The sequence below is a fragment of the Ailuropoda melanoleuca genome, chromosome 9, assembly GCF_002007445.2.
Source record: "Ailuropoda melanoleuca isolate Jingjing chromosome 9, ASM200744v2, whole genome shotgun sequence".
Classification (NCBI taxonomy): domain Eukaryota; kingdom Metazoa; phylum Chordata; class Mammalia; order Carnivora; family Ursidae; genus Ailuropoda; species Ailuropoda melanoleuca.
The window spans coordinates 68,220,637-68,239,580 of record NC_048226.1 but is presented as its reverse complement, the minus strand read 5'-3'; the positions used below and the strand labels follow the sequence as shown (position 1 = coordinate 68,239,580).

General features: G+C 44.4%; 1 protein-coding gene across 1 annotated transcript in view; it reads left to right on the top strand.

Annotated features, from left to right (window-relative positions):
* Positions 1-1,210: 1,210 nt before the first annotated feature.
* SNX31 (sorting nexin 31) overlaps positions 1,211-18,944 on the top strand; it is a 61,062-nt gene continuing 43,328 nt past the window's right edge. Inside the window, exons 1-4 of the mRNA XM_011237336.3 lie at positions 1,211-1,276; positions 1,390-1,464; positions 10,595-10,709; positions 13,820-13,884. Of these exons, the coding sequence (XP_011235638.2) occupies positions 1,211-1,276; positions 1,390-1,464; positions 10,595-10,709; positions 13,820-13,884 (321 nt within the window). The remainder of the gene's footprint in view (positions 1,277-1,389; positions 1,465-10,594; positions 10,710-13,819; positions 13,885-18,944) is intronic.

Genomic DNA, 18,944 nt, shown 5'->3' with positions numbered 1-18,944 from the left:
GGGGGGTAATCAGAAGGGGGAATGAAACATGAGAGACTATGGACTATGAGAAACAAACTGAAGACTTCAGAGGGGAGGGGGTGGGGGAATGGGATAGACTGGTGATGGGTAGTAAGGAGGGCACGTATTGCATGGTGCACTGGGTGTTATACGCAACTAATGAAGCATCAAACTTTACATCGGAATCTGGGGATGTACTGTATGGTGATTAACATAATAAAAAAAATACTAAATCGGGGTTATAAATATTATGGCATACCTTAAGCGTTAGATTTAACGAATGTTACCACCAAAAACTAAAGCTAGTATAATTGCGCTAGTCCTAGGGCAACTATTAGATTTATGTACTTCTTGAAAATCTTAATTCATAGCGCACTGCATGCAGGCATTGTCGACAGGTAATAGAACACACCTTCTCCCCCCGCCCCCAGTCCTGTCTGGGCACCTACTTGGAGAAAAGGTCAACTTTTTGAGCTTGAGGGTGCATCTGCAAGGGATCTTGTTCTCCCTTCCCCCGCAACACGATAGGCCCATTGGAGGGGGGGTGGGCGGCACATTCCCCAAGCCACGCAGTCAGAATGGGGCCCTGGAGCAGACGGACCCTTGGAGAAAGCAGGTTTCTCCTCCGCAGCGCATTCCCCTGCACCCTTCCTCCCCCCACTCCAGCAAGTAGCCCCACCCCGAGATGTTGGGGCAGGGTGGGAAGTAGTTACTTGGTTGGCACGTGGTCAGGACATTATGTGGCTGGAGCAACCGTTTTAAACTTTTGTGGGTTCCGATGAAAATCTGAAGAAAACCTAGGACCCTCTCCCGAGAAGAATTCTATCTCCCCACGCACCACGCCCGCACGCTTCTCCCGCCAACGAGCCCAGAGACATCCACACCCCAGGGTGAAACCCCTGGCGGGCGTGTACTCCGTCCCAGGCCCCGCCTCGCCCCTGGGAGCCCAGCTCCCCGCAGGCCCCGGGACCCGGGCGCTCGGCCAGAGCTGGGCGGGGCTAGGGGCGGTGTGGCCCGGGGGCCGCCCCACCTGCCGACGCCCGGGGCGGCGTAGCCAGCACCCCCCGCCCCCCGCGGCCACCGCCCCAGGGCTCCGAGACTAGGACCGCGCTGCTGCAGATCCGCAGCGCAGCTGCTCCCGGAGCCCGGACTCGAGACGCGCCGCCGCGGCTCGGCTTGCCCGCGCTGTTTCCGGGCGGCCGCCGGAGCCATGAAGATGCACTTCTGTATCCCGGTGTCCCAGCAGCGGCCGGACCCGCTGGGGGGCCGCTACGTGGTGCGCTGGGGGCCAGGGTCCGATGGGGCTGGGGGGGAAGGTCGGTAACCTGGCGGGGCTGGGGCTCATCTGCGCGCTCAGCTAATCCGGGACGGTGTGTCTCTGTGTGGCAGCTGTACTCCGTGTACCTGGACGGGTACCTCTTCTGCAGGGTGCGCTACAGCCAACTGCATCGTTGGCACGAACAGGTGAGCCAGTTCGAGGCGGGTGAGGAAAAGTGCGCCCCATACACACCGGACTTTTTGAGGGCTCCAAGCCCCTGATCCGTAACCGACCTGGAGCTCCTGGTCTGTGTTGCTTGGCACAGCGCTCCGTTTATATAGGTTGCGGCTCCTAACCTTCTACAGCTGGGAGATGAGGCAGTAGGGCTCAGGTCATTCTCCCAACCCCTTTCCAGGCCAATGATCCCCTGGCAGGGTGCTGGGGGATGGTGGGCTCCATTTCAGTGCCAGCTGTTCCCCAGGACAATGTCCCCATTCAAAATGAGCATACTCAGTCTAGACCAAGGTGCCTTAGGAATCCTGTACATAAGTATTTAATCTCCTCTCTCCCAGAGTTTCTTAGGCTTACTTCTTTAAAAAGGTGTGTCTCTTTTTGTTTTCAAATTCCTGTATTTATAGGCTTCAAGTACTGGCAGGGGGGAAACCCGGGAAACATGACTTATCAAGACAGGAGGTCGTTTCCCGCTATAGTTTCTCACTCTGATGTCCTGGTGGCATTTTCTTTGGGAGGCAGCCTGATTTTTTAACCTGCTCTTATTGTCCTAATAAGGAAGTGTTGCAAGTCTTCAAAATGGGTTGGAGGAGTCAAAGAAAGTTTGGAAATAAACTGCACCCTCCCTCTTCCTCTATGTATAGTGTTTTCTTTTTAATTAAAAATTTTAAAAAGAGAATATACCCAAAATTAGAAAGAAAGGGGAGCCTGGTTGGCTCAGTGGGAAGAGCATATGACTGGATCTCAGGGTCCTGAGTTTGAGACCCAGGTGAGGGTGCAGAGATTACTTAAATAAATAAAACTCAAAACAAAACAAAACCAAGAAACAAACAAACTTTCCCAGGCAACAGCTATTAACATTTTTGGGAGAATCCTTCCAGGCAATCGCGTTTCTAGTGAGTAGATACACCTTCTGTTGAAGGACAGCTCTCAATTTCATTTTTTTTACTATTGCAAACATTGCATTGAGCCTTCTTGCTCATATCAGAGGGCATTGGAAAAGTCTATTTTCAAGGCCTGATTACGTTTCTTTGGAGTCAACAAAAAACAGGTGTAATGTGCTTGTAATCTTGTAATGGGCTTGTAATTTGTGCGGTCCTCTCTGAATTGCTAGCACCTGCTGCGGTTGCCCCAGAAGGTCCTCAGGAATGTTGGTGGGCTGACTCAATGAGGAAGGGCATGGATTCAGACTTCTGCAAAATGAGAAACTACTTGTGACCAAAACGTGCCTGGGGGTTTGGGAGGACCGCTGAGGTCGGCAGATGGAGATCTTAAGAGACGAGGGAGTATAGGTGTGCTGGGTATTTGGAGGAAGAAGTTGCAGTATCATCTCTCCCACTAAGCTGTGTCCTCTAGTGTGAGTGGGATTGGGGAGACTGCCGTTCACAGCCTGAAAAGCAGGAGACAGCAGTGGGGGCAGGAGGGTGTGGGACTGACCGACCGCTTCCTGGCTGGTCACCTTACCTCTTCTCTGACCTTCAATTTTTTTCATCAAAAATAATAAGCAAATAGGTGGTTATGAGTGTCCACTTCCCAGAGTACTTGTGAAGCGTAGGGGCCAGTTTCTCCCAGAGCCTGGGACATGGAACATGCTCAGTAAATATTTATTGACCAAGAGGCTTGAAGAATTCCTGAATCTGGCCCTCCTTAATCAACAGACTCAGAAGAAATGCTTGGTTTCAGAAAAACTAAGACCTGTTGAATCTTAGCAGGTTCAGGAGGAGAGACATAAAGTGAGTAAACTTTTACTCTCGATCTTCTGTTTTGGAAGCCATGAACAACGAACTGTTATTCACTTCAGTTGACTCTTTTTTTTTTTTTAAGATTTTATTTATTTGTCAGAATGAGAGAGAGAGACTACAAGCAGAGGGATAGCAGGCAGAGGGGAAGCAGGCTCCTCCCTGAGCAGGGAGCCGTATGTGGGACTCGATCCCAGGACCCCAGGATCATGACCTGAGCCAAAGGGAGACACTTAACCGACTGAGCCACCCAGGCATTCCCCCCCCCCTTTTTAAGTTTTATTTATTTGAGGGAGAAAGGCACGCCCGTGGTGGGAGGGGCAGAGGGAGGGAATCTCAAGCAGACTGCATGAGCGTGGAGCCTGACACCGGGCTCAATCTCAGGACCCATGAGAACATGACCTGAGACAAAACCAAGAGTCAATGCATACCTGACTGAGCCATCCAGGCGCCCCACTGCAGTGGACTCTTAAATATTGAATTGCCATAGCCTGGTGCCCGATGTAGGGTATAGAGTAGATATTAATTAACTAATACTTCATATTTGTCCCAAATTTTTCGAAGTCCAAAAATGGAGATTTCTTTATCCAGTTTCCAACTCTCTTACCCCTTGCACTTAGCATTTTTTCCTCCTGCAATAACAACAACTTCATTTTAAAGAAACTATTTAGAACTTAGGTGGCTATTTGCCTTATTCATTTAAAACACAGGCAGTTACTGTGTGTTAAGTTTGGTGCCAGGAGCTTTACAAATAATAGCAGGTTTAATTTTTACAACAGTTCTATGAGCTAGGATTATAATTAGCCTCATTTAACAGATGAAAAAACAGGGGCACAGCTTGCCCCAAATCAAACTGCTAGTAAGTATTGGAGCCAAGATTTGATCTCCAGAAACGGCGCTGGCCCATTATATTTTGTGGTTTCTTACTAAAGTTAATAAATTGTATCAGTAAAACAATTGGGTCCTAAAGTAACAAGCTATTACTCTATTTGGGAATATCATAAAATTTCCCAATTTTCGGTGCTCAGGGTGGTGAATTTTGGTAAACGTGTACAATACTACCACCACAATCAAGATAAAGAAAAGTTTTTGCACTCTAGAAGTTCCCTTGCCCCTTTGCCCTCAATCCTCTCCCTCCGCTTCTCACCCGTCAATCAAGGTCTGCTTTCTGTCTGAATTCCAGGAGCAGGATTTTATTCAGATTGCCCAGCAAGCGTCTTCGGGGTCAGTGGTACACTCATCATCATGACTCCCATTTTGTGTATAGTCTGAGTGAGGTTGGCAGATTGAGCAAATAAAAACACATGCTCCCAGTTAAATGTGAATTTCAGATAAACAACAAAGAGGTAGTTAGGTAAGTAGTCCCATGCAGTGACTGGGACATACTTAACGGGGCATCCTGTCTTTTGTCTGGCAACCCTGAGTCGGAGAAGGTTTGGGGGTGGTCTTTCAGGCCCTTCTCAGCTAGATGGTTTTCTTCTTATTTCACCGAAGATGTGAAAATGGCTCAGAATTCTTAATCTGATTTAATACAAAACACTATTTAAAAAAAGGAAACCATAAAGGCCCCATCTGTGTGTGCACTTGAGTATATTTCCTAGGAAGTTCTCTATCCTGATAGAATAAAAATATCATCTTATAGAATTAACTGATTGATTTATTTACTCAAGAAATGTTTATTAAGTTCCTATTAGAGGGCATGCACTGTGGTATACGTGCAGACAGCACTCGAGCACATGTGATTTTTTTAAAAAAGATTTTATTTAGAGAGAGAGTGTGAGAGAGAGAGAGCACAAGCAGGGGGAGCAGCAGAGGGAGAGGAAGAAGCAGGCTCCCCGCTCAGCGATGGGGGCTCGATCCCAGGACCCTGAGATCATGACCTGAGCCAAGGGCAGTTGCTTAGCCAACTGAGCCACCGTGGTGCCTCAGCACACGTGATTTCTGACTTGAAGTATTGGATTTCTATTTTGTATATTGGATAACTTTGAGTGCGAGGAAGGGCACTTGCCCAGGTGAGGCGGCCCCTGCTCTTTCTCTGCCAATCTGAGTGGAGGCTACTGCATCTGAGACTGACTCCGGGGAGACTGAACCTGGCTGTGTTTTCGAGATGTCATTTGTGACTGGTGCCCTCTGAAGTCATTGCCTGCAGCCATGTCCCATGGCGAGGTTCCTTCCGGCAGCTTGCCCCTCTGCTGCTGAGTGCCATGTCATCTCTCTGCCATGTGAACTGCCTGAGTGCCATGTCATCTCTCTGCCATGTGACCTGCCTGACCTGACTTCTCTCTGAGCCTTTAGCTAAATAAAAGCAGTTTGATTTTTGCTCTGCTCTTGCCTACAACACCTTCCTCTAAGGGATTTAAAGAGATCTGAGAAGGAAACATTTAACTGGCTCATTTTGACCAAGTGTTAAAGATGAGGCCACCCTGTGTGAGCGACACTGGACTCTATGAAAAGGATGCCTGCCGCTTTGCAAACATTCTGCCAGTATCAGATATGGCAACGGGCGCAAGCCATAGAATCTTGTGAAGGATCTTTCCATGGGGTTGGAAATTCTGTGTAAGCCCATAAGTGCTGGTTTGTTCTTCCCCCTTGCCTGGTGCTGACCCAGTCTCCCTCTTTCCCCTCTTTCCCTACTCAGATTCTCTGTTTGTATCAGGCCGGACCATTCATTACCTCTGTCTACCTCACTTCCCCATCCTTGGAAGACCCCTGCTTTCTGGCCCACTCGTCAGGGACTAGCAGTTTCTCAAGACCCATCTCAAAGCCTCACCTCCTCTGGGAAGTCCTCCTTGACTGCATGAGATACGTTTCTCTGATTCCTGTGTCACTTTGTGTTTAGACCTTGTCGTGTTCCTCCTTTTGTGTATATATTTTCCTTCCCCTGCTCTAGTTACAAAAGCCCAATACTGAAAGGACGGAAGGAAGGCTGTAGGCATAGTATACCCAGCACGGAATCCTCCTTTAGTAGAGGTTCAGTAGAGATTTGGCGGAGGAGAAGGAAGAGGAGAAAAGAGGAAGAAGGGAGGATAACGAGGGAGAGAAGGAAAAAGTAATGAAAATCTGCCAGTCATGAGCTTATAGGACCTTGGTTAAAGTCCCTTCATCTCCCTGAGCTTCAGGTCACTGTGATTGTCATGTCACTTTGATGTGAGGGTGGCAGGATGACGTGTTGACGGTAATGATGACCCTGTCTCACGGGGCTATTTTGAGGAAGTAATGGGATAATATACAAGCTCTGGGCTAATGTTCTTCGGTACCAGACGCCACATTCTGGATCACTTTGAGCTGCAGCCCTTTATCTGGTAAATCTGGGGTGTTGATTCGAAGGGGCCTTGGAGAGGTGGGACGGATAAGTCAGCGTTAGAAAGGACACCATTTGTGTCTGTAATTCCACTTGTCCTGGGTCACCACTTTGGGATAAGTATGAGGGCTGGGGGTGCATAAGGCGGGGAGGGAGGTCATATTTTCCATTGGCCAGTAAAGTCCTCTTCATGTTAAAAGGCAGAACCGTGTGATGGCGAAATCCCTGCAGGAGATTGTGCTGGGATTAAAAATATATATTATCTAAACATGGTCTTTCAAAAGCAAACAAAACCCCCAAACAAACAAGACATATCATAATAAAAGAACAAAAGAGGTGTGTTTTCTTTTGGAGATCTTTGAACAATTTTTGGGAAGAATCTTTGGGCTAAACTCCACTACCAGGTAATTCTTAGTATGCTATTGGTGTTCATAGCTAAACTGTGCTGAGACCAGTAGAAAAGGTTATATTTTGATGGAGTTGAAGCACTTCGGCAGTCAGTGATTGATATTTGGCAGACCTAACTACTCAGTTTATTATATGTTTATCTTCCCCCCTTAAACCAGTATTAGAGAGGGGAGGGGAAAGATTCCTTGAGAAGTCAGCTCAGGTTGTAAAACCTGCTGGGAGAGTTTGGGCTGTGTTGGCTATCAGAACCTTAAGCCTCGGTGATTTTTACCTCAGCTCTTGGCCTTATGGTAGGCGCTTCCCCAAGATGCTCTCCTGCCCATGGAAAACCCGGACAGCTCTGGTGGCTCAAGGCTGCTGTGACTCAAACCATTGGGAGCATCTGACACTTATGAATGCATGCCTAGGAAGACAGTTGCCTCTTAAAGATCGCTTAATCCACTAGCAAAAATAGTCACATGCAAAGACGACAATTTCCTTCTCCTATTTAGTGGAATTAACAGAGATGGGTACATAAATCCCAGGTTGTTTGAGCAGCCTTGCCTGGTTTGATGCTCCAACTGGGGTGTCTTTGGGCAGTGTTTAGCATAACAGGAAAATTGTCTTGAATTAAAAAAAAAAAAGAAGTGTTGCTATAACATTTTATACTACCAGATTTAAAGGAGGAAATGTTGCAAACTTCGATGGCTATAGGGGTCAGGCAGGTAATTGAAATGAGAGGCATGGATCAGGTGAGAGGCAGTGGGGGCTGGTGGGAACTGCTCAGGTCTCCTCTAAAGGGGATGATTACCTGAGGAATGTGAACCCAGTGATTCCAGAACCTCTGATTTTTCAAGAAGCCAGAACATCAGGGTTTGGTTTCATTTCTTTAAAAAACTTTATTTTTTGGACCAGTTTTAGATTTACAGAATAATTGCAAAGATAATACAGAGAGTTCCCATATATCCCCGCACCCAGCTTTCCCCGTTGTTTCCTGTGAGTATGGAACATTTGTTATAGTTAATGAACCAATATTAATACATTATTATTAACTAGAGCCCACAATTCACTTATATTTCTTTAGCATTAACCTAATGTCCTATTGCCGCCCTAGAGCACACATCCCCATTGTTAATTTTTTTGTTTCAAGCACTTCCTTGTTTTCTGGTGCTACAAGATGCTCCAGATTCCTCTTCTATATTTCCTGCTTCGGTCCTAAAAATTAACTATTTTCTTCATGGAGTCCTGGTTGCTTTAGCTGGGGAATGGTTAAGAGAAGCCAAGATCTCGGACTAGGGTATATTCATTGCTACTATAGTGTTGTTACTCCCAGGCCTCTCAGCTGATAGAGCAAGGAAATATGTGTATACACATATCTATAAATACTTTCATATGTAACCATCTGTATCTACATTAAGCTAAACATGCGTTCGTACCAAGATCTCCAACTATAATCCATCACCACAGGGATCATTCCAGCCTACTCCCCTTGCTTATCTGAAAACTCTCACTTCAGTAATGAAAAACCTGACTCCCATCACCTGCCATCCATTTACGTGATGTATCTCACCTACAGGCAGGCATGTACCAACCTTTCTAGAACACCAATGCTGTTCCATAGAACTTTCTGCACTGATGGAAATGCTCTGTGTTTGCTTTGTCCAATTCAGTAGCAATGCCACAAATACTGTTGAGTATTTAAAATGTGGCTAGCACAACTGAGGAACTGAATTTTAAATTTCATTTCGTTTTAATTGATTTAAGGGTTAAGCAGTCACAGGTGGCCAGTAGACATGTTGAATGGCACAGCTCTCGGCCATTGCAAAGATATTGGATTTTCCTTGAGTGAGATAGGAAGCCATGAAGGATTCTGAGTAGGGAAGTGGATTGCTCTAGCTTACCTTTTTAGAATGTTATCTTAGATGCTGTATTAAGAATAAACTGAAGGGGGTCAAGAGCAGAAGCAGAGAGATCTGTTGTCAAGCTGCTGCAGTAATGGGGCAAAGAGAGGACAGTGATTTGGACCAGAGTGATGGTAGTGAAGGTGGAGAGAACTGGTAAGTTTTTTTGTTTTTGTTTTTTTTAATTTTATTTATTTATGTGAAAGAGAGAGAACATGAGCAGGGGGGAGGAAGCAGAGGAAGAGGGAGAAGCAGACCCCTCACTGAGCAGGGAGCCCAATGTGGGGCTCGATTCCAGGACCCTGAGATCATGACCTGAGCCAAAGGCAGACACTTACCCCACTGAGCCACCCAGGCGCCCTGAGATTCTTGATGTCTTTCGAAGCTAGGTAAATAGTCACCAGATACACACTGTGTTTGTGACAAAGGCCATGGAATTAAAATTCCTACCTGTTTGCTTCTTTTAAATCTGTTTTCATTTTCTTTCACCCACTGACTATGGCAATAGTAAGAGTTTTAGCCCTTCTTCTGCAGAGGTACCATGTTAAAACCTGATTTCTGACTAGTTTCCTTTCTCATTTTATTTATTTATTTATTTATTTATTTATTTATTTATTTATTTATTTATTTTTAAAGATTTACTTATTTCAGAGGGGGGGGAGAGTGGTAAAGGGAGAGAGAGAGAATTTCCAGCAGGCTGAGCATAGAGCCTGACCCTGAGATCATGACCTGAGCCAAAGTCAAGAGTCAGAGGCTTAACTGGCTGAGCCGCCCAGGCGCCCCTCCTTTCTCATAGTCATAGTTTAAAGAGAATGATGCTGTGCCCTGTCTTCAAGCTGTCACTGTAAATGTAGGGCTGGAATGAAGGAAGATGCACCTTTGATTATCTTAACTTAAAACATATTTTTGATATATCCATTATTTAGCTTGCATAAAAATAATTGCTGCCTCAGTCTTAGATCAATATTTGGGTGGTTGGGAGGGTGGGAAGGGCCTCTGGGTTTCTACTGGGATCATATGTCAGCCTTATAGGAATTTTATAAACCAGCACTGTCCAATAGAAATATACTATGTGAGCCACATATGTAATTTAAAATTTTCTGTTAGCCCAATTAAAAAACATAAAAACAGGTGAAATTAATTGTAATACACTTTATTTAACCTAGTATATCTAAAATATTACCATTTCAACATATAATCAATATAAGAAGTTATTAGTGAAATATTTTACTTTCTCTTTGCACTAAGTTTGGCAGTCTGGAGTGTGTTTTATACTGATGGACTATCTCAATTCAGACTAGCCCTAGTCCCAGTGCCCATTAGCACTGGCTGGGGGATACCATATCGGATAGCATGCTGTGACCATCTGCTGTTATGTTCAGATTTGGTGGACGTGGGGTGGGGAATTCAATTCCTAACTATCATCATTGGTATCACAGATACTACTGGAGAATGAATTAAAGAAACATTGTGTGGTGTGAGTGGTGGGCAGTCTTGCAAAAACAAATGAAAAATTAAAATGTATCCCAAATCTACTGAACTCAGACTGGAGAGGTCAGTCCATAGTATGTCTAATAGTATCTTCAGAAACTTATGCTGAAATAAACTCCTCCTTAAGAAAATCAAAGCATCCCCTTTTCTTCCTTTTGGCCACCAGGAAGGGTTCATTTTGAATTAAGTACTAGAGTGAGACTTGCCCTATGAGGAGGCTTCGGTGTCTCATTAACCTCGAATTGGAGGTTCTTTGCTTTAACCATATGTTTTTTGGATATTTCAGCTGAGGCAGGTCTTTGGAAATTGCCTGCCACGCTTCCCACCAAAGTACTACCTTGCAATGACCACCTCCATGGCTGAGGAGAGGAGGGACCAGTTGGAACAGTATTTGCAGAATGGTATGTATTTGGATTTTATTTTTACAGATTTAATGAGATACAGATTGTACACTGTAAAATTCATGCATTTAAAGTGTGCAATTCAATGGTTTTTAGTATATTTACAAAATTGTGCAAACACCCACCATAATCTAGTTTGAGAACATTTTTGTCACCCCAAAAAGAAACCTCACACCTATTATCAGTCACTCCTTATTCCCCTCCCCCACGTGCCTCTATCACCCCTTATACTCATTTTTGTCTTTATAGATTTGCCTGTTCCAAACATTTTACATAAATGGAATCATACAAAATATGGCCTTTGTATTTGATTTTAAAAATACTCTGTTTTCAGATTTGCCCTTGGGTGCTGTATGTTGGCTTTGATTGTAGAAGTCAAAGACCTATTACCTGGATTGAGACCAAAATAGAGGGATGAGAAGAACTGTTTTCCGGAAAGCTCTCAGGAAATACCAGAGATGAGTGTCCATCTCTGTCCTCACCAGGGAGCCTTGGAGGTCTGCTCTGACCCCAATGGGGCTTGCAGTGCCCCGGTCCTTGCCCCTTGCCTTCATCCTGCACATGCAAAACTGTGGTTGGCAAAACTGAGCCTTCTCAAAAACGGAGGGTTGGGGGGAAATAGCAAAACTGACATTCAAGTATTTAAAGATTTTGAAAATGTGGAAGGGTATATACACGACATATTTTTTAAAAAGAACCTGTCCGAAGAGTACACAATGAAAGGCACATTCCCTTCCAGCCCAGCCCCCCAGGCCTCGAGAAATATACACAACGGCTTATGTATTTCTCGGAAAAAATTTTTGTGTCTGCTGGTGTATATGCACATTCCTGTTTGTTAAACACAAATTGGAATGTACTCTATATACTTTTTGGTACCCGATTCTTAAAAACTTAAACTGAAAGAATTTCTGACTTATCAAAAAGGTGCGGAAATAATGCAAAGAATTTCTGTAGAGTCTTCACCCAGATTTCCCAAATGCTAACATTTTATATTTGCGTTATCATCCTCTCAATTTCGTGGTATACGTATGTGTATTATATGTAATTTTTTGAGAGGCCTGTGTTACCTACACAAGCTACTTTCCCCTTAAGTACTTCCGCGTGTATTCCCCAAGATCAAGGACATTCTCTTCTACAACCACAGCACAGTTATCAAAATCAGGCGATTAACATTGGTATAATAATGTTATCTAGAGACCTTTTTCATACTGCACCAACTATCCCACTGATATCCTTCATTGCACAAGAAAAAATGATTTTTTCTTCTGTAAGTTAATTTTTTCCTCTTAAAATCTATATTTTATAGACCATTCTAGATCAGCAATTAGAGACTTACTTCATTACTTCTCATGGCGGCACTTGTTTTCCTTAAAGATAGTAAATAAAAATTCTAGAAGTCATCTATTTCCCATTCGTCTTTTGTAATGGAGAATATCCCTCTTTAGACCCATTAAATAAGCCTTTTCCAACTCAAAATGTAGTATGTGTTGAATTTTTCTTCTCCCTTGGTTTGATTTCTCATGTCTTAGGGAAACACTCCTTTAACTACTGGCCTTTCCACAAATGATCAGTGCCCGAGGGGTTGCTTTTCCAGGCCTGGCCTTTGTGCACATCACGGGGAGATCTCCTGCACCCTTCTCTGGCAAGACAGAACAAGGACACAGTGCAGCTTAGTGTTGTGACTAAGACATGTGCTCCAGAGGCAGACCCAGAGTCAAATCCTAGGTTTGCACCTCACTGGCTGTATGACCTTGAGCAAGACATTTACCTTCTCTGAGCTCCAGTGTCTATCTGTAAAATAGAGATAATATTTACCCCAGGGTTTGTGGCGAAGATTAAAGGAACTAAAATATACAAGTGCTTAGCATTGTACCTGGTCCTTAACAGTTGCACAGTAAATACTAATTGGGTGAACACATTTTTCAACGGCTTTCCCCATGTCCAAGAATCCATGCTAACGATTATAATGTTAATTTGCATTTCTACCACATAGATTCCAGAAAATAAGACAAGGGCTCCCCACGCCCTGAAATCATCTCCCTTAAAAAAGAGGGAATACCTTTTATAAAAAAGTTTCTCATAATATGGAGACTTACTTTTGAAAAATGTTGCATTGTTTGGGAAAGATACAACTTGAAATGACTTTAGTCAGTGCTAGTTTTGAATGCTGGTAGAAGTTACAGTGATACAATCAATTGAAACAGCAACAAAAAAAGAAGGCAAGGAAAGGAAAAAGTGAAGGGAAGGGAAGAAGGAAGGGAGGGAAGGAAGGAGGGAGGGAGGGAAAGAAACAGAAAGAGAAAAACAAAGAAAGAGAAAGAGAGGAAATAGAGAAAGGAAGGAGGGAGGGTGGGAGGGAGGGAGAAAAAAGTGTGTGGGGGGGAGGGGGAGGAAAGGGAAGGAAAGGGAAAGAGAAAGACATTTGCTATAGATTTAGTAAGTACATAAGTCTGGCTAGAGTGAAGGGTCCAGGAGAGGCATAAGAAATGAGAAAGGCTGGGGAACCCCTCGTGCAGGAGTTTGGACTTCTCAGGGGAAAGCTTCTGCCCCTCTACTGGCCACAGCACCTGAATATTGGTATCTGAGCTTTAAAAACTAAGAGGGTGAATACTCTTATAGGTATAGAAGAATAGAAAACTTTAAATCTCTCTGACAGCCTTACAATCACTTTTCTGGGGATAACCTCTTGAGAGCTCCTATTGATACAAGAGATACTCTCAATCAGGGTTTCTTGGTTGATTTCAGATTTTCAAATTAAGAAATGTCTTGCTGACGTAGGAGTCCAGGTCCACGTTTTAATATCTTTTTGCTTTTTCAAATTAACTTCATCATCATCCTGGTAGGGCAGCAAGCTGGATATTGAGTGATATGGGGATGTGTGAATAAAGTGAGACTCCTGGGACTGATATGATGGGTTCATGTTGCTGTCAAGGCTGCCTGGAGGAGGCAAGCTTTATGGATTTTCATGTATTTGACAGGTCATAGCTCCATTGCCCAAGGAGGCAGGGGTGCGCTGGCCAGGCCTTCAGGGCTCCCTGGAGGACAGAATAATTTAATAGAGAAGTCAATCCAGCCCCATGCTGACCTGGCTTACCCTCCGTATTTTTCAGTAACCGTGGACCCAAACATGTTGAGAAGTGACATCTTCATTGACTTTCTAAAATTCGTACAGCTGGTAAGCATGCTCTTCTTTACTAAGATCATTAATTCACTGCTGAACATGTCTCTTAGTTACCATGTGTGTGTTTCTGGCCATTTTCCCCACATTGGGTAAAATATATTCATTTGTAGTAATTGGAGGATTGGAGGTTTCTTTCTTTCTTTCTTTCTTTCTTTCTTTCTTTCTTTCTTTCTTTCTTTCTTTCTTTCTTTTCTTTCTTTCTTTCTCTCTCTCTCTCTCTCTCTTTCTTTCTTTCTTTCCTTTTGGGGTTTAGATTCTAGATGGAAAATAAGCATGTCACTTGACTTTTGAACTCATCTTAATTAAGCAGGTACCTTTTTAATCCTGTAGCCTAAGCATTGTATATCTCAAAACTGGTCATGGGGAAGAGAACATTTCATCATTAAGGGCCCCACAACAATTCAGGGACCTTCCTTCTGTAGCTGGGATCAAGTGTACCCCAGTGAAGACATCAAGACAGCAGTAAGAGCTGGCCCAACTGTTACTTGTGTATTCTTACTCCTAACTTTGTTGTAAATGGATCGCAGAGAAAATTCAGTCTGAAAAGAATGACATAGAGCAGCTCCCTTTCCTTTGTTGGTCTACAGAACCACTGGCCACTTGCCTGTAGAGGCTGGAAGTTTGCCAAGTAGGCTTGGTTAGCACACCGCTCATTCTCGTTGTACATGGGGAAACATTTTTATGCCTACAAGTATGTTCTTGATTGAATGGAAAGCTTTGTGAAGATTGAAGTCATAAGAATAACATGATATTATTGAACTGGATCCATAGCTAGGAGAGGAATGATACTTTGATGAGATTTGTAAAAAATGGAAGTGAATTTCTTTTATTCCGCGGGTCAACCATGTTGGTACAGTAACTGGTCCATTCAACCTGAGAAATGACCCTGGAGTCTCCCTTGTGCCACTGTTCATATTTTCACATATATTTGATGGCTTAAAAAATACGTACTTTCTTTTTCTTTGAAAAGTTTGTTGTTGAGGTGTTGATGGTCGTAAAATTCAAACAGCACCAAAGGGCATATGATCCCAGCACCGACCTCCAGCAGCCCTCTTCAGAGATAACTGTTTCCAGTTGAATGTGCATTCTTTCCACACGTTTCTGTGCATCTACATGCATTCATATGTATGCATGTCCTTTCTGTCTTGCGAATAAGCACATACTGCACGCACTTACTGAAACTTGTTTTAATTCTGCATATCACAAATCCTTCTACATCAGCCTACAGAGGTACGTTTGGCCTCAGTTCTATCATCTTTTTTGTGTATATTATGGCTTTTGCTTTCAGTGCTTTTTAGAAACCATTCATGGGGTGTCAGTGTTTCGGAGCTTTGTTTTGAGTGTCCTTTTTTTCTGATAATCTGAAAGATTTTTGCCTGGTTTTAGTTCTGTTAGTGTTTTACCTTTCCTTGCTTCCTCTGATGAGATTTTCACTGTTGCGATGGCTTTTTTTTTCTCTTCTGTTTCTTCCATCAACTTTGCCAGCTTACTTTGCTAACTTTTTGTTACCGTACCTCTTTTTTTTTTTTAAAGATTTTATTTATTTATTCGACAGAGAGACAGCCAGCGAGAGAGGGAACACAAGCAGGGGAGTGGGAGAGGAAGAAGCAGGCTCACAGCAGAGGAGCCTGATGTGGGGCTCGATCCCAGAATGCCGGGATCACGCCCTGAGCCGAAGGCAGACGCTTAACCGCTGTGCCACCCAGGCGCCCCACCGTACCTCTTTTTTGAGGTCTTCATCTGTTCTTTGAGGCCTTAGTTCAGAGAAGCCATATTTTTATTAATACATCTATCACTGTTATCTCCTGAGCGGCATGGTGGGGAATATATTTTTTTACTCTTAGTTGGTCACGATTCCTCCCTCCTTCCCCGGAGGAGTTTTACTGAGGGCTCTTGCTATTTCTTCTCAGGCAATCACTCAGCTTTGGAAGGGGCTCTGCTTTGTGAGCTAGCTGACACATAGTATCATAGGAGCTGGGGATGAGTCATTTGAATCTGTCCATTATACTCCTGATCTTACCTCTTGTTTCTGAGAACTTTCTCTAATGTTCTGCCTGCAGCCCCGAGCAGTGCGTCTAGCAGTGAAGCCATAGCCACAGTTCCACACATGATGATCTAGCATTCTAAACCCGCTTATTGGCTAAGTAGTCTCAGGGCTGGCTTAGTGGTTAAGAGTGCAAGGTCAGGAGTGTGATGACCCAGGTTTAAATTTTGGCTGCCCTCAGAGGGAGTTAAGATGGCAGAGGAGTAGGGGACCCCTTTTTCAGCCGGTCCCCTGAGTCGAGCTGGATAGGTACCAGACCAGCCTGAACATCCACGGAATCAGCCTGAGACGCAGGAAGATACATCTGGATCTCTACAAATGAACATCTCCAGCGCTGAGTATTGAGGTACGAAGCGGGGAGCCGTGAAACCGCGCACAGACATCGGAAGATAAACAGAAGGGGGAGGGAGCTGCCGTGTTCGGGTGCCAGGAAGCGGTAGCCACCTGCACAGGGGAGCGGGCGGACTCGTGGACCGGCACCCGCGAGAAAACAGACTGGTACCGTGAGCCAGGAACGCGCACCACCAGACTGAAATGGAACTCCGGTGCGCTCACTGGAACCACACTGAGACCGGGAGCTCCAGGAGCGTGCGCCGGGAGGCTGGTGGCTGGCGGCGTTAGAAACACAAAGGACAGAGACGTGCCGGCCCTGGAAGTGAGGGCTGGGACTCCGGGTGTGGGGCGCACATCCCGGGACGCTGCAGGGTTGAGCAGCACCAACAGTAACAGAGTTAAAGTGGCCAGAACATCCAGAACATCAGTGGAGAATGGTCCGTGATCCCTCTGTTCTGAGACAGAGGCTGAGATTCGGCCGCTGCTGCTCTGACTCTCACAGCAAACCGCCAGGGAAAGCCGCCAGAGAACAAAAGCCTGGAAATACCGGCTCACAGTGTGCCCATCCCCATCCCCCCCCTTGCAGGGGACATGGAGACTCTACCCAAACAGGGTTGTCTGAGTATCGGTGCGGCAGCCCCCTCCCCCAGAAGGCAGGCTGAAAAATCAAGAAGCTCACATCCCTAAGATTCCCTATAAAACAAGGGCGCACCACCTGGGTCCCGGTCAATAATTTGGGCTCTGGACAACCCCGCAACCTCTCCTCATCAGAATGACAAGAAGGAGAAATCCCCCCCCAGCAAAGAAAAGACAATGAGTCTGTGGCCTCTGCCACAGAACTAAAGGATATGGATATAACCAAATTATCAGAAATGGAATTCAGAGTAACAATGATCAAGATGATGTGTAGACTTGAAAAAAGTACTAACGAAAATGTTAATGAGAATATAAAATCTCTAAGGGTGGAAATGAGAGTGAATCTGGCAGAAATTAAAAATTCTATGAGCCAAATGCAGTCAAAACTAGAGGCTCTGACGGCAAGGGTGAATGAGGCAGAAGAACGTATCAGTGAATTGGAGGATGGGTTAGTACAAGAAAAAGCTAAAATAGAATCTGGACTCAAAAAAATTCATTCTCAAGAATGTAGGTTACGGGAGATTACTGACTCAATGAAACGTTCCAATGTCAGAATCATCGGCATCCCTGAGGGGGTGGAGAAAAACAGAGGTCTAGAAGAGATATTTGAACAAATTGTAGCTGAAAACTTCCCTAATCTAGCAAGGGAAACAAGCATTCGTGTCCAAGAGGCAGAGAGGACCCCATCCAAGCTCAACCAGGACAAACCTATGCCACGTCACATCATAGGGCAATTCGCAAATATTAGATCCAAGGATACAGTATTGAAAGCGGCCAGGGCAAAGAAATTTCTCACGTACCAAGGCAAAGGTATCAGGATTACGTCAGACCTGTCTACAGAGACCTGGAATGAGAGAAAGGCTTGGGGGGGCATTTTTAAAGCTCTTTCAGAGAAAAACATGCAGCCAAGGATCCTTTATCCAGCAAAGCTGTCATTCAGAATTGATGGAGAAATAAAGACGTTCCAAAATCGCCAATCATTAACCAATTTCGTAACCACGAAACCAGCCCTACAGGAGATATTAAGGGGGGCTCTATAAAGGTAAAAAGGCCCCAAGAGTGATACAGAGCAGCAAGTCACAACCGATACAAAGACTTTAAAGAGAAATGNGTTTCATAACCACGAAACCAGCCCTACAGGAGGTATTAAGGGGGGTTTTATAAAAGTAAAAAGGCCCCAAGAGTGATGCAGAACAGAAAGTCACAATCTATAGAAACAAAGACTTTACTGGCAACATGGCATCATTAAAATCATATCTCTCAATAATCAGTCTCAATGTAAATGGCCTAAATGCTCCCATAAAACGCCACAGGGTTGCAGATTGGATAAAAAGACATGACCCATCCATTTGCGGTCTACAAGAGACTCATTAAAGATATATTCAGACTGAAAGTAAAGGGATGGAAACCATCTTTCACACCAATGGACCTCAAAAGAAAGCTGGGGTAGCAATTCTCATATCAGACAGATTGGATTTTNCACTAAAGAAGTTAGAGACACAGAAGGGCACTATATTATTCTTAAAGGATGTATCCAACAAGTGGATATGACAATTATAAATATATATGCCCCCAACAGGGGAGCAGCAAGATACACAAGCCAACTCTTAACCAAAATAAAGAGACATATAGATAAGAACACAGTAATAGTAGGGGACCTCAACACCCCACTATCAGAAATAGACAGAACACCCTGGCAAAAACTAAGCAAAGAATCAAAGGCTTTGAATGCCATACTCGACGAGTTGGACCTCATAGATATATATAGAACACTACACCCCAGAANTATATATAGAACACTACACCACAGAACCAAAGAATACTCATTCTTTTTTTTTTAAATAATTTTTTAAAAGATTTTATTTATTTATTCGACAGAGATAGAGACAGCCAGTGAGAGAGGGAACACAAGCAGGGGGAGTGGGAGAGGAAGAAGCAGGCTCATAGCAGAGGAGCCTGATGTGGGGCTCGATCCCATAACGCCGGGATCACGCCCTGAGCCGAAGTCAGATGCTTAACTGCTGTGCCACCCAGGCGCCCC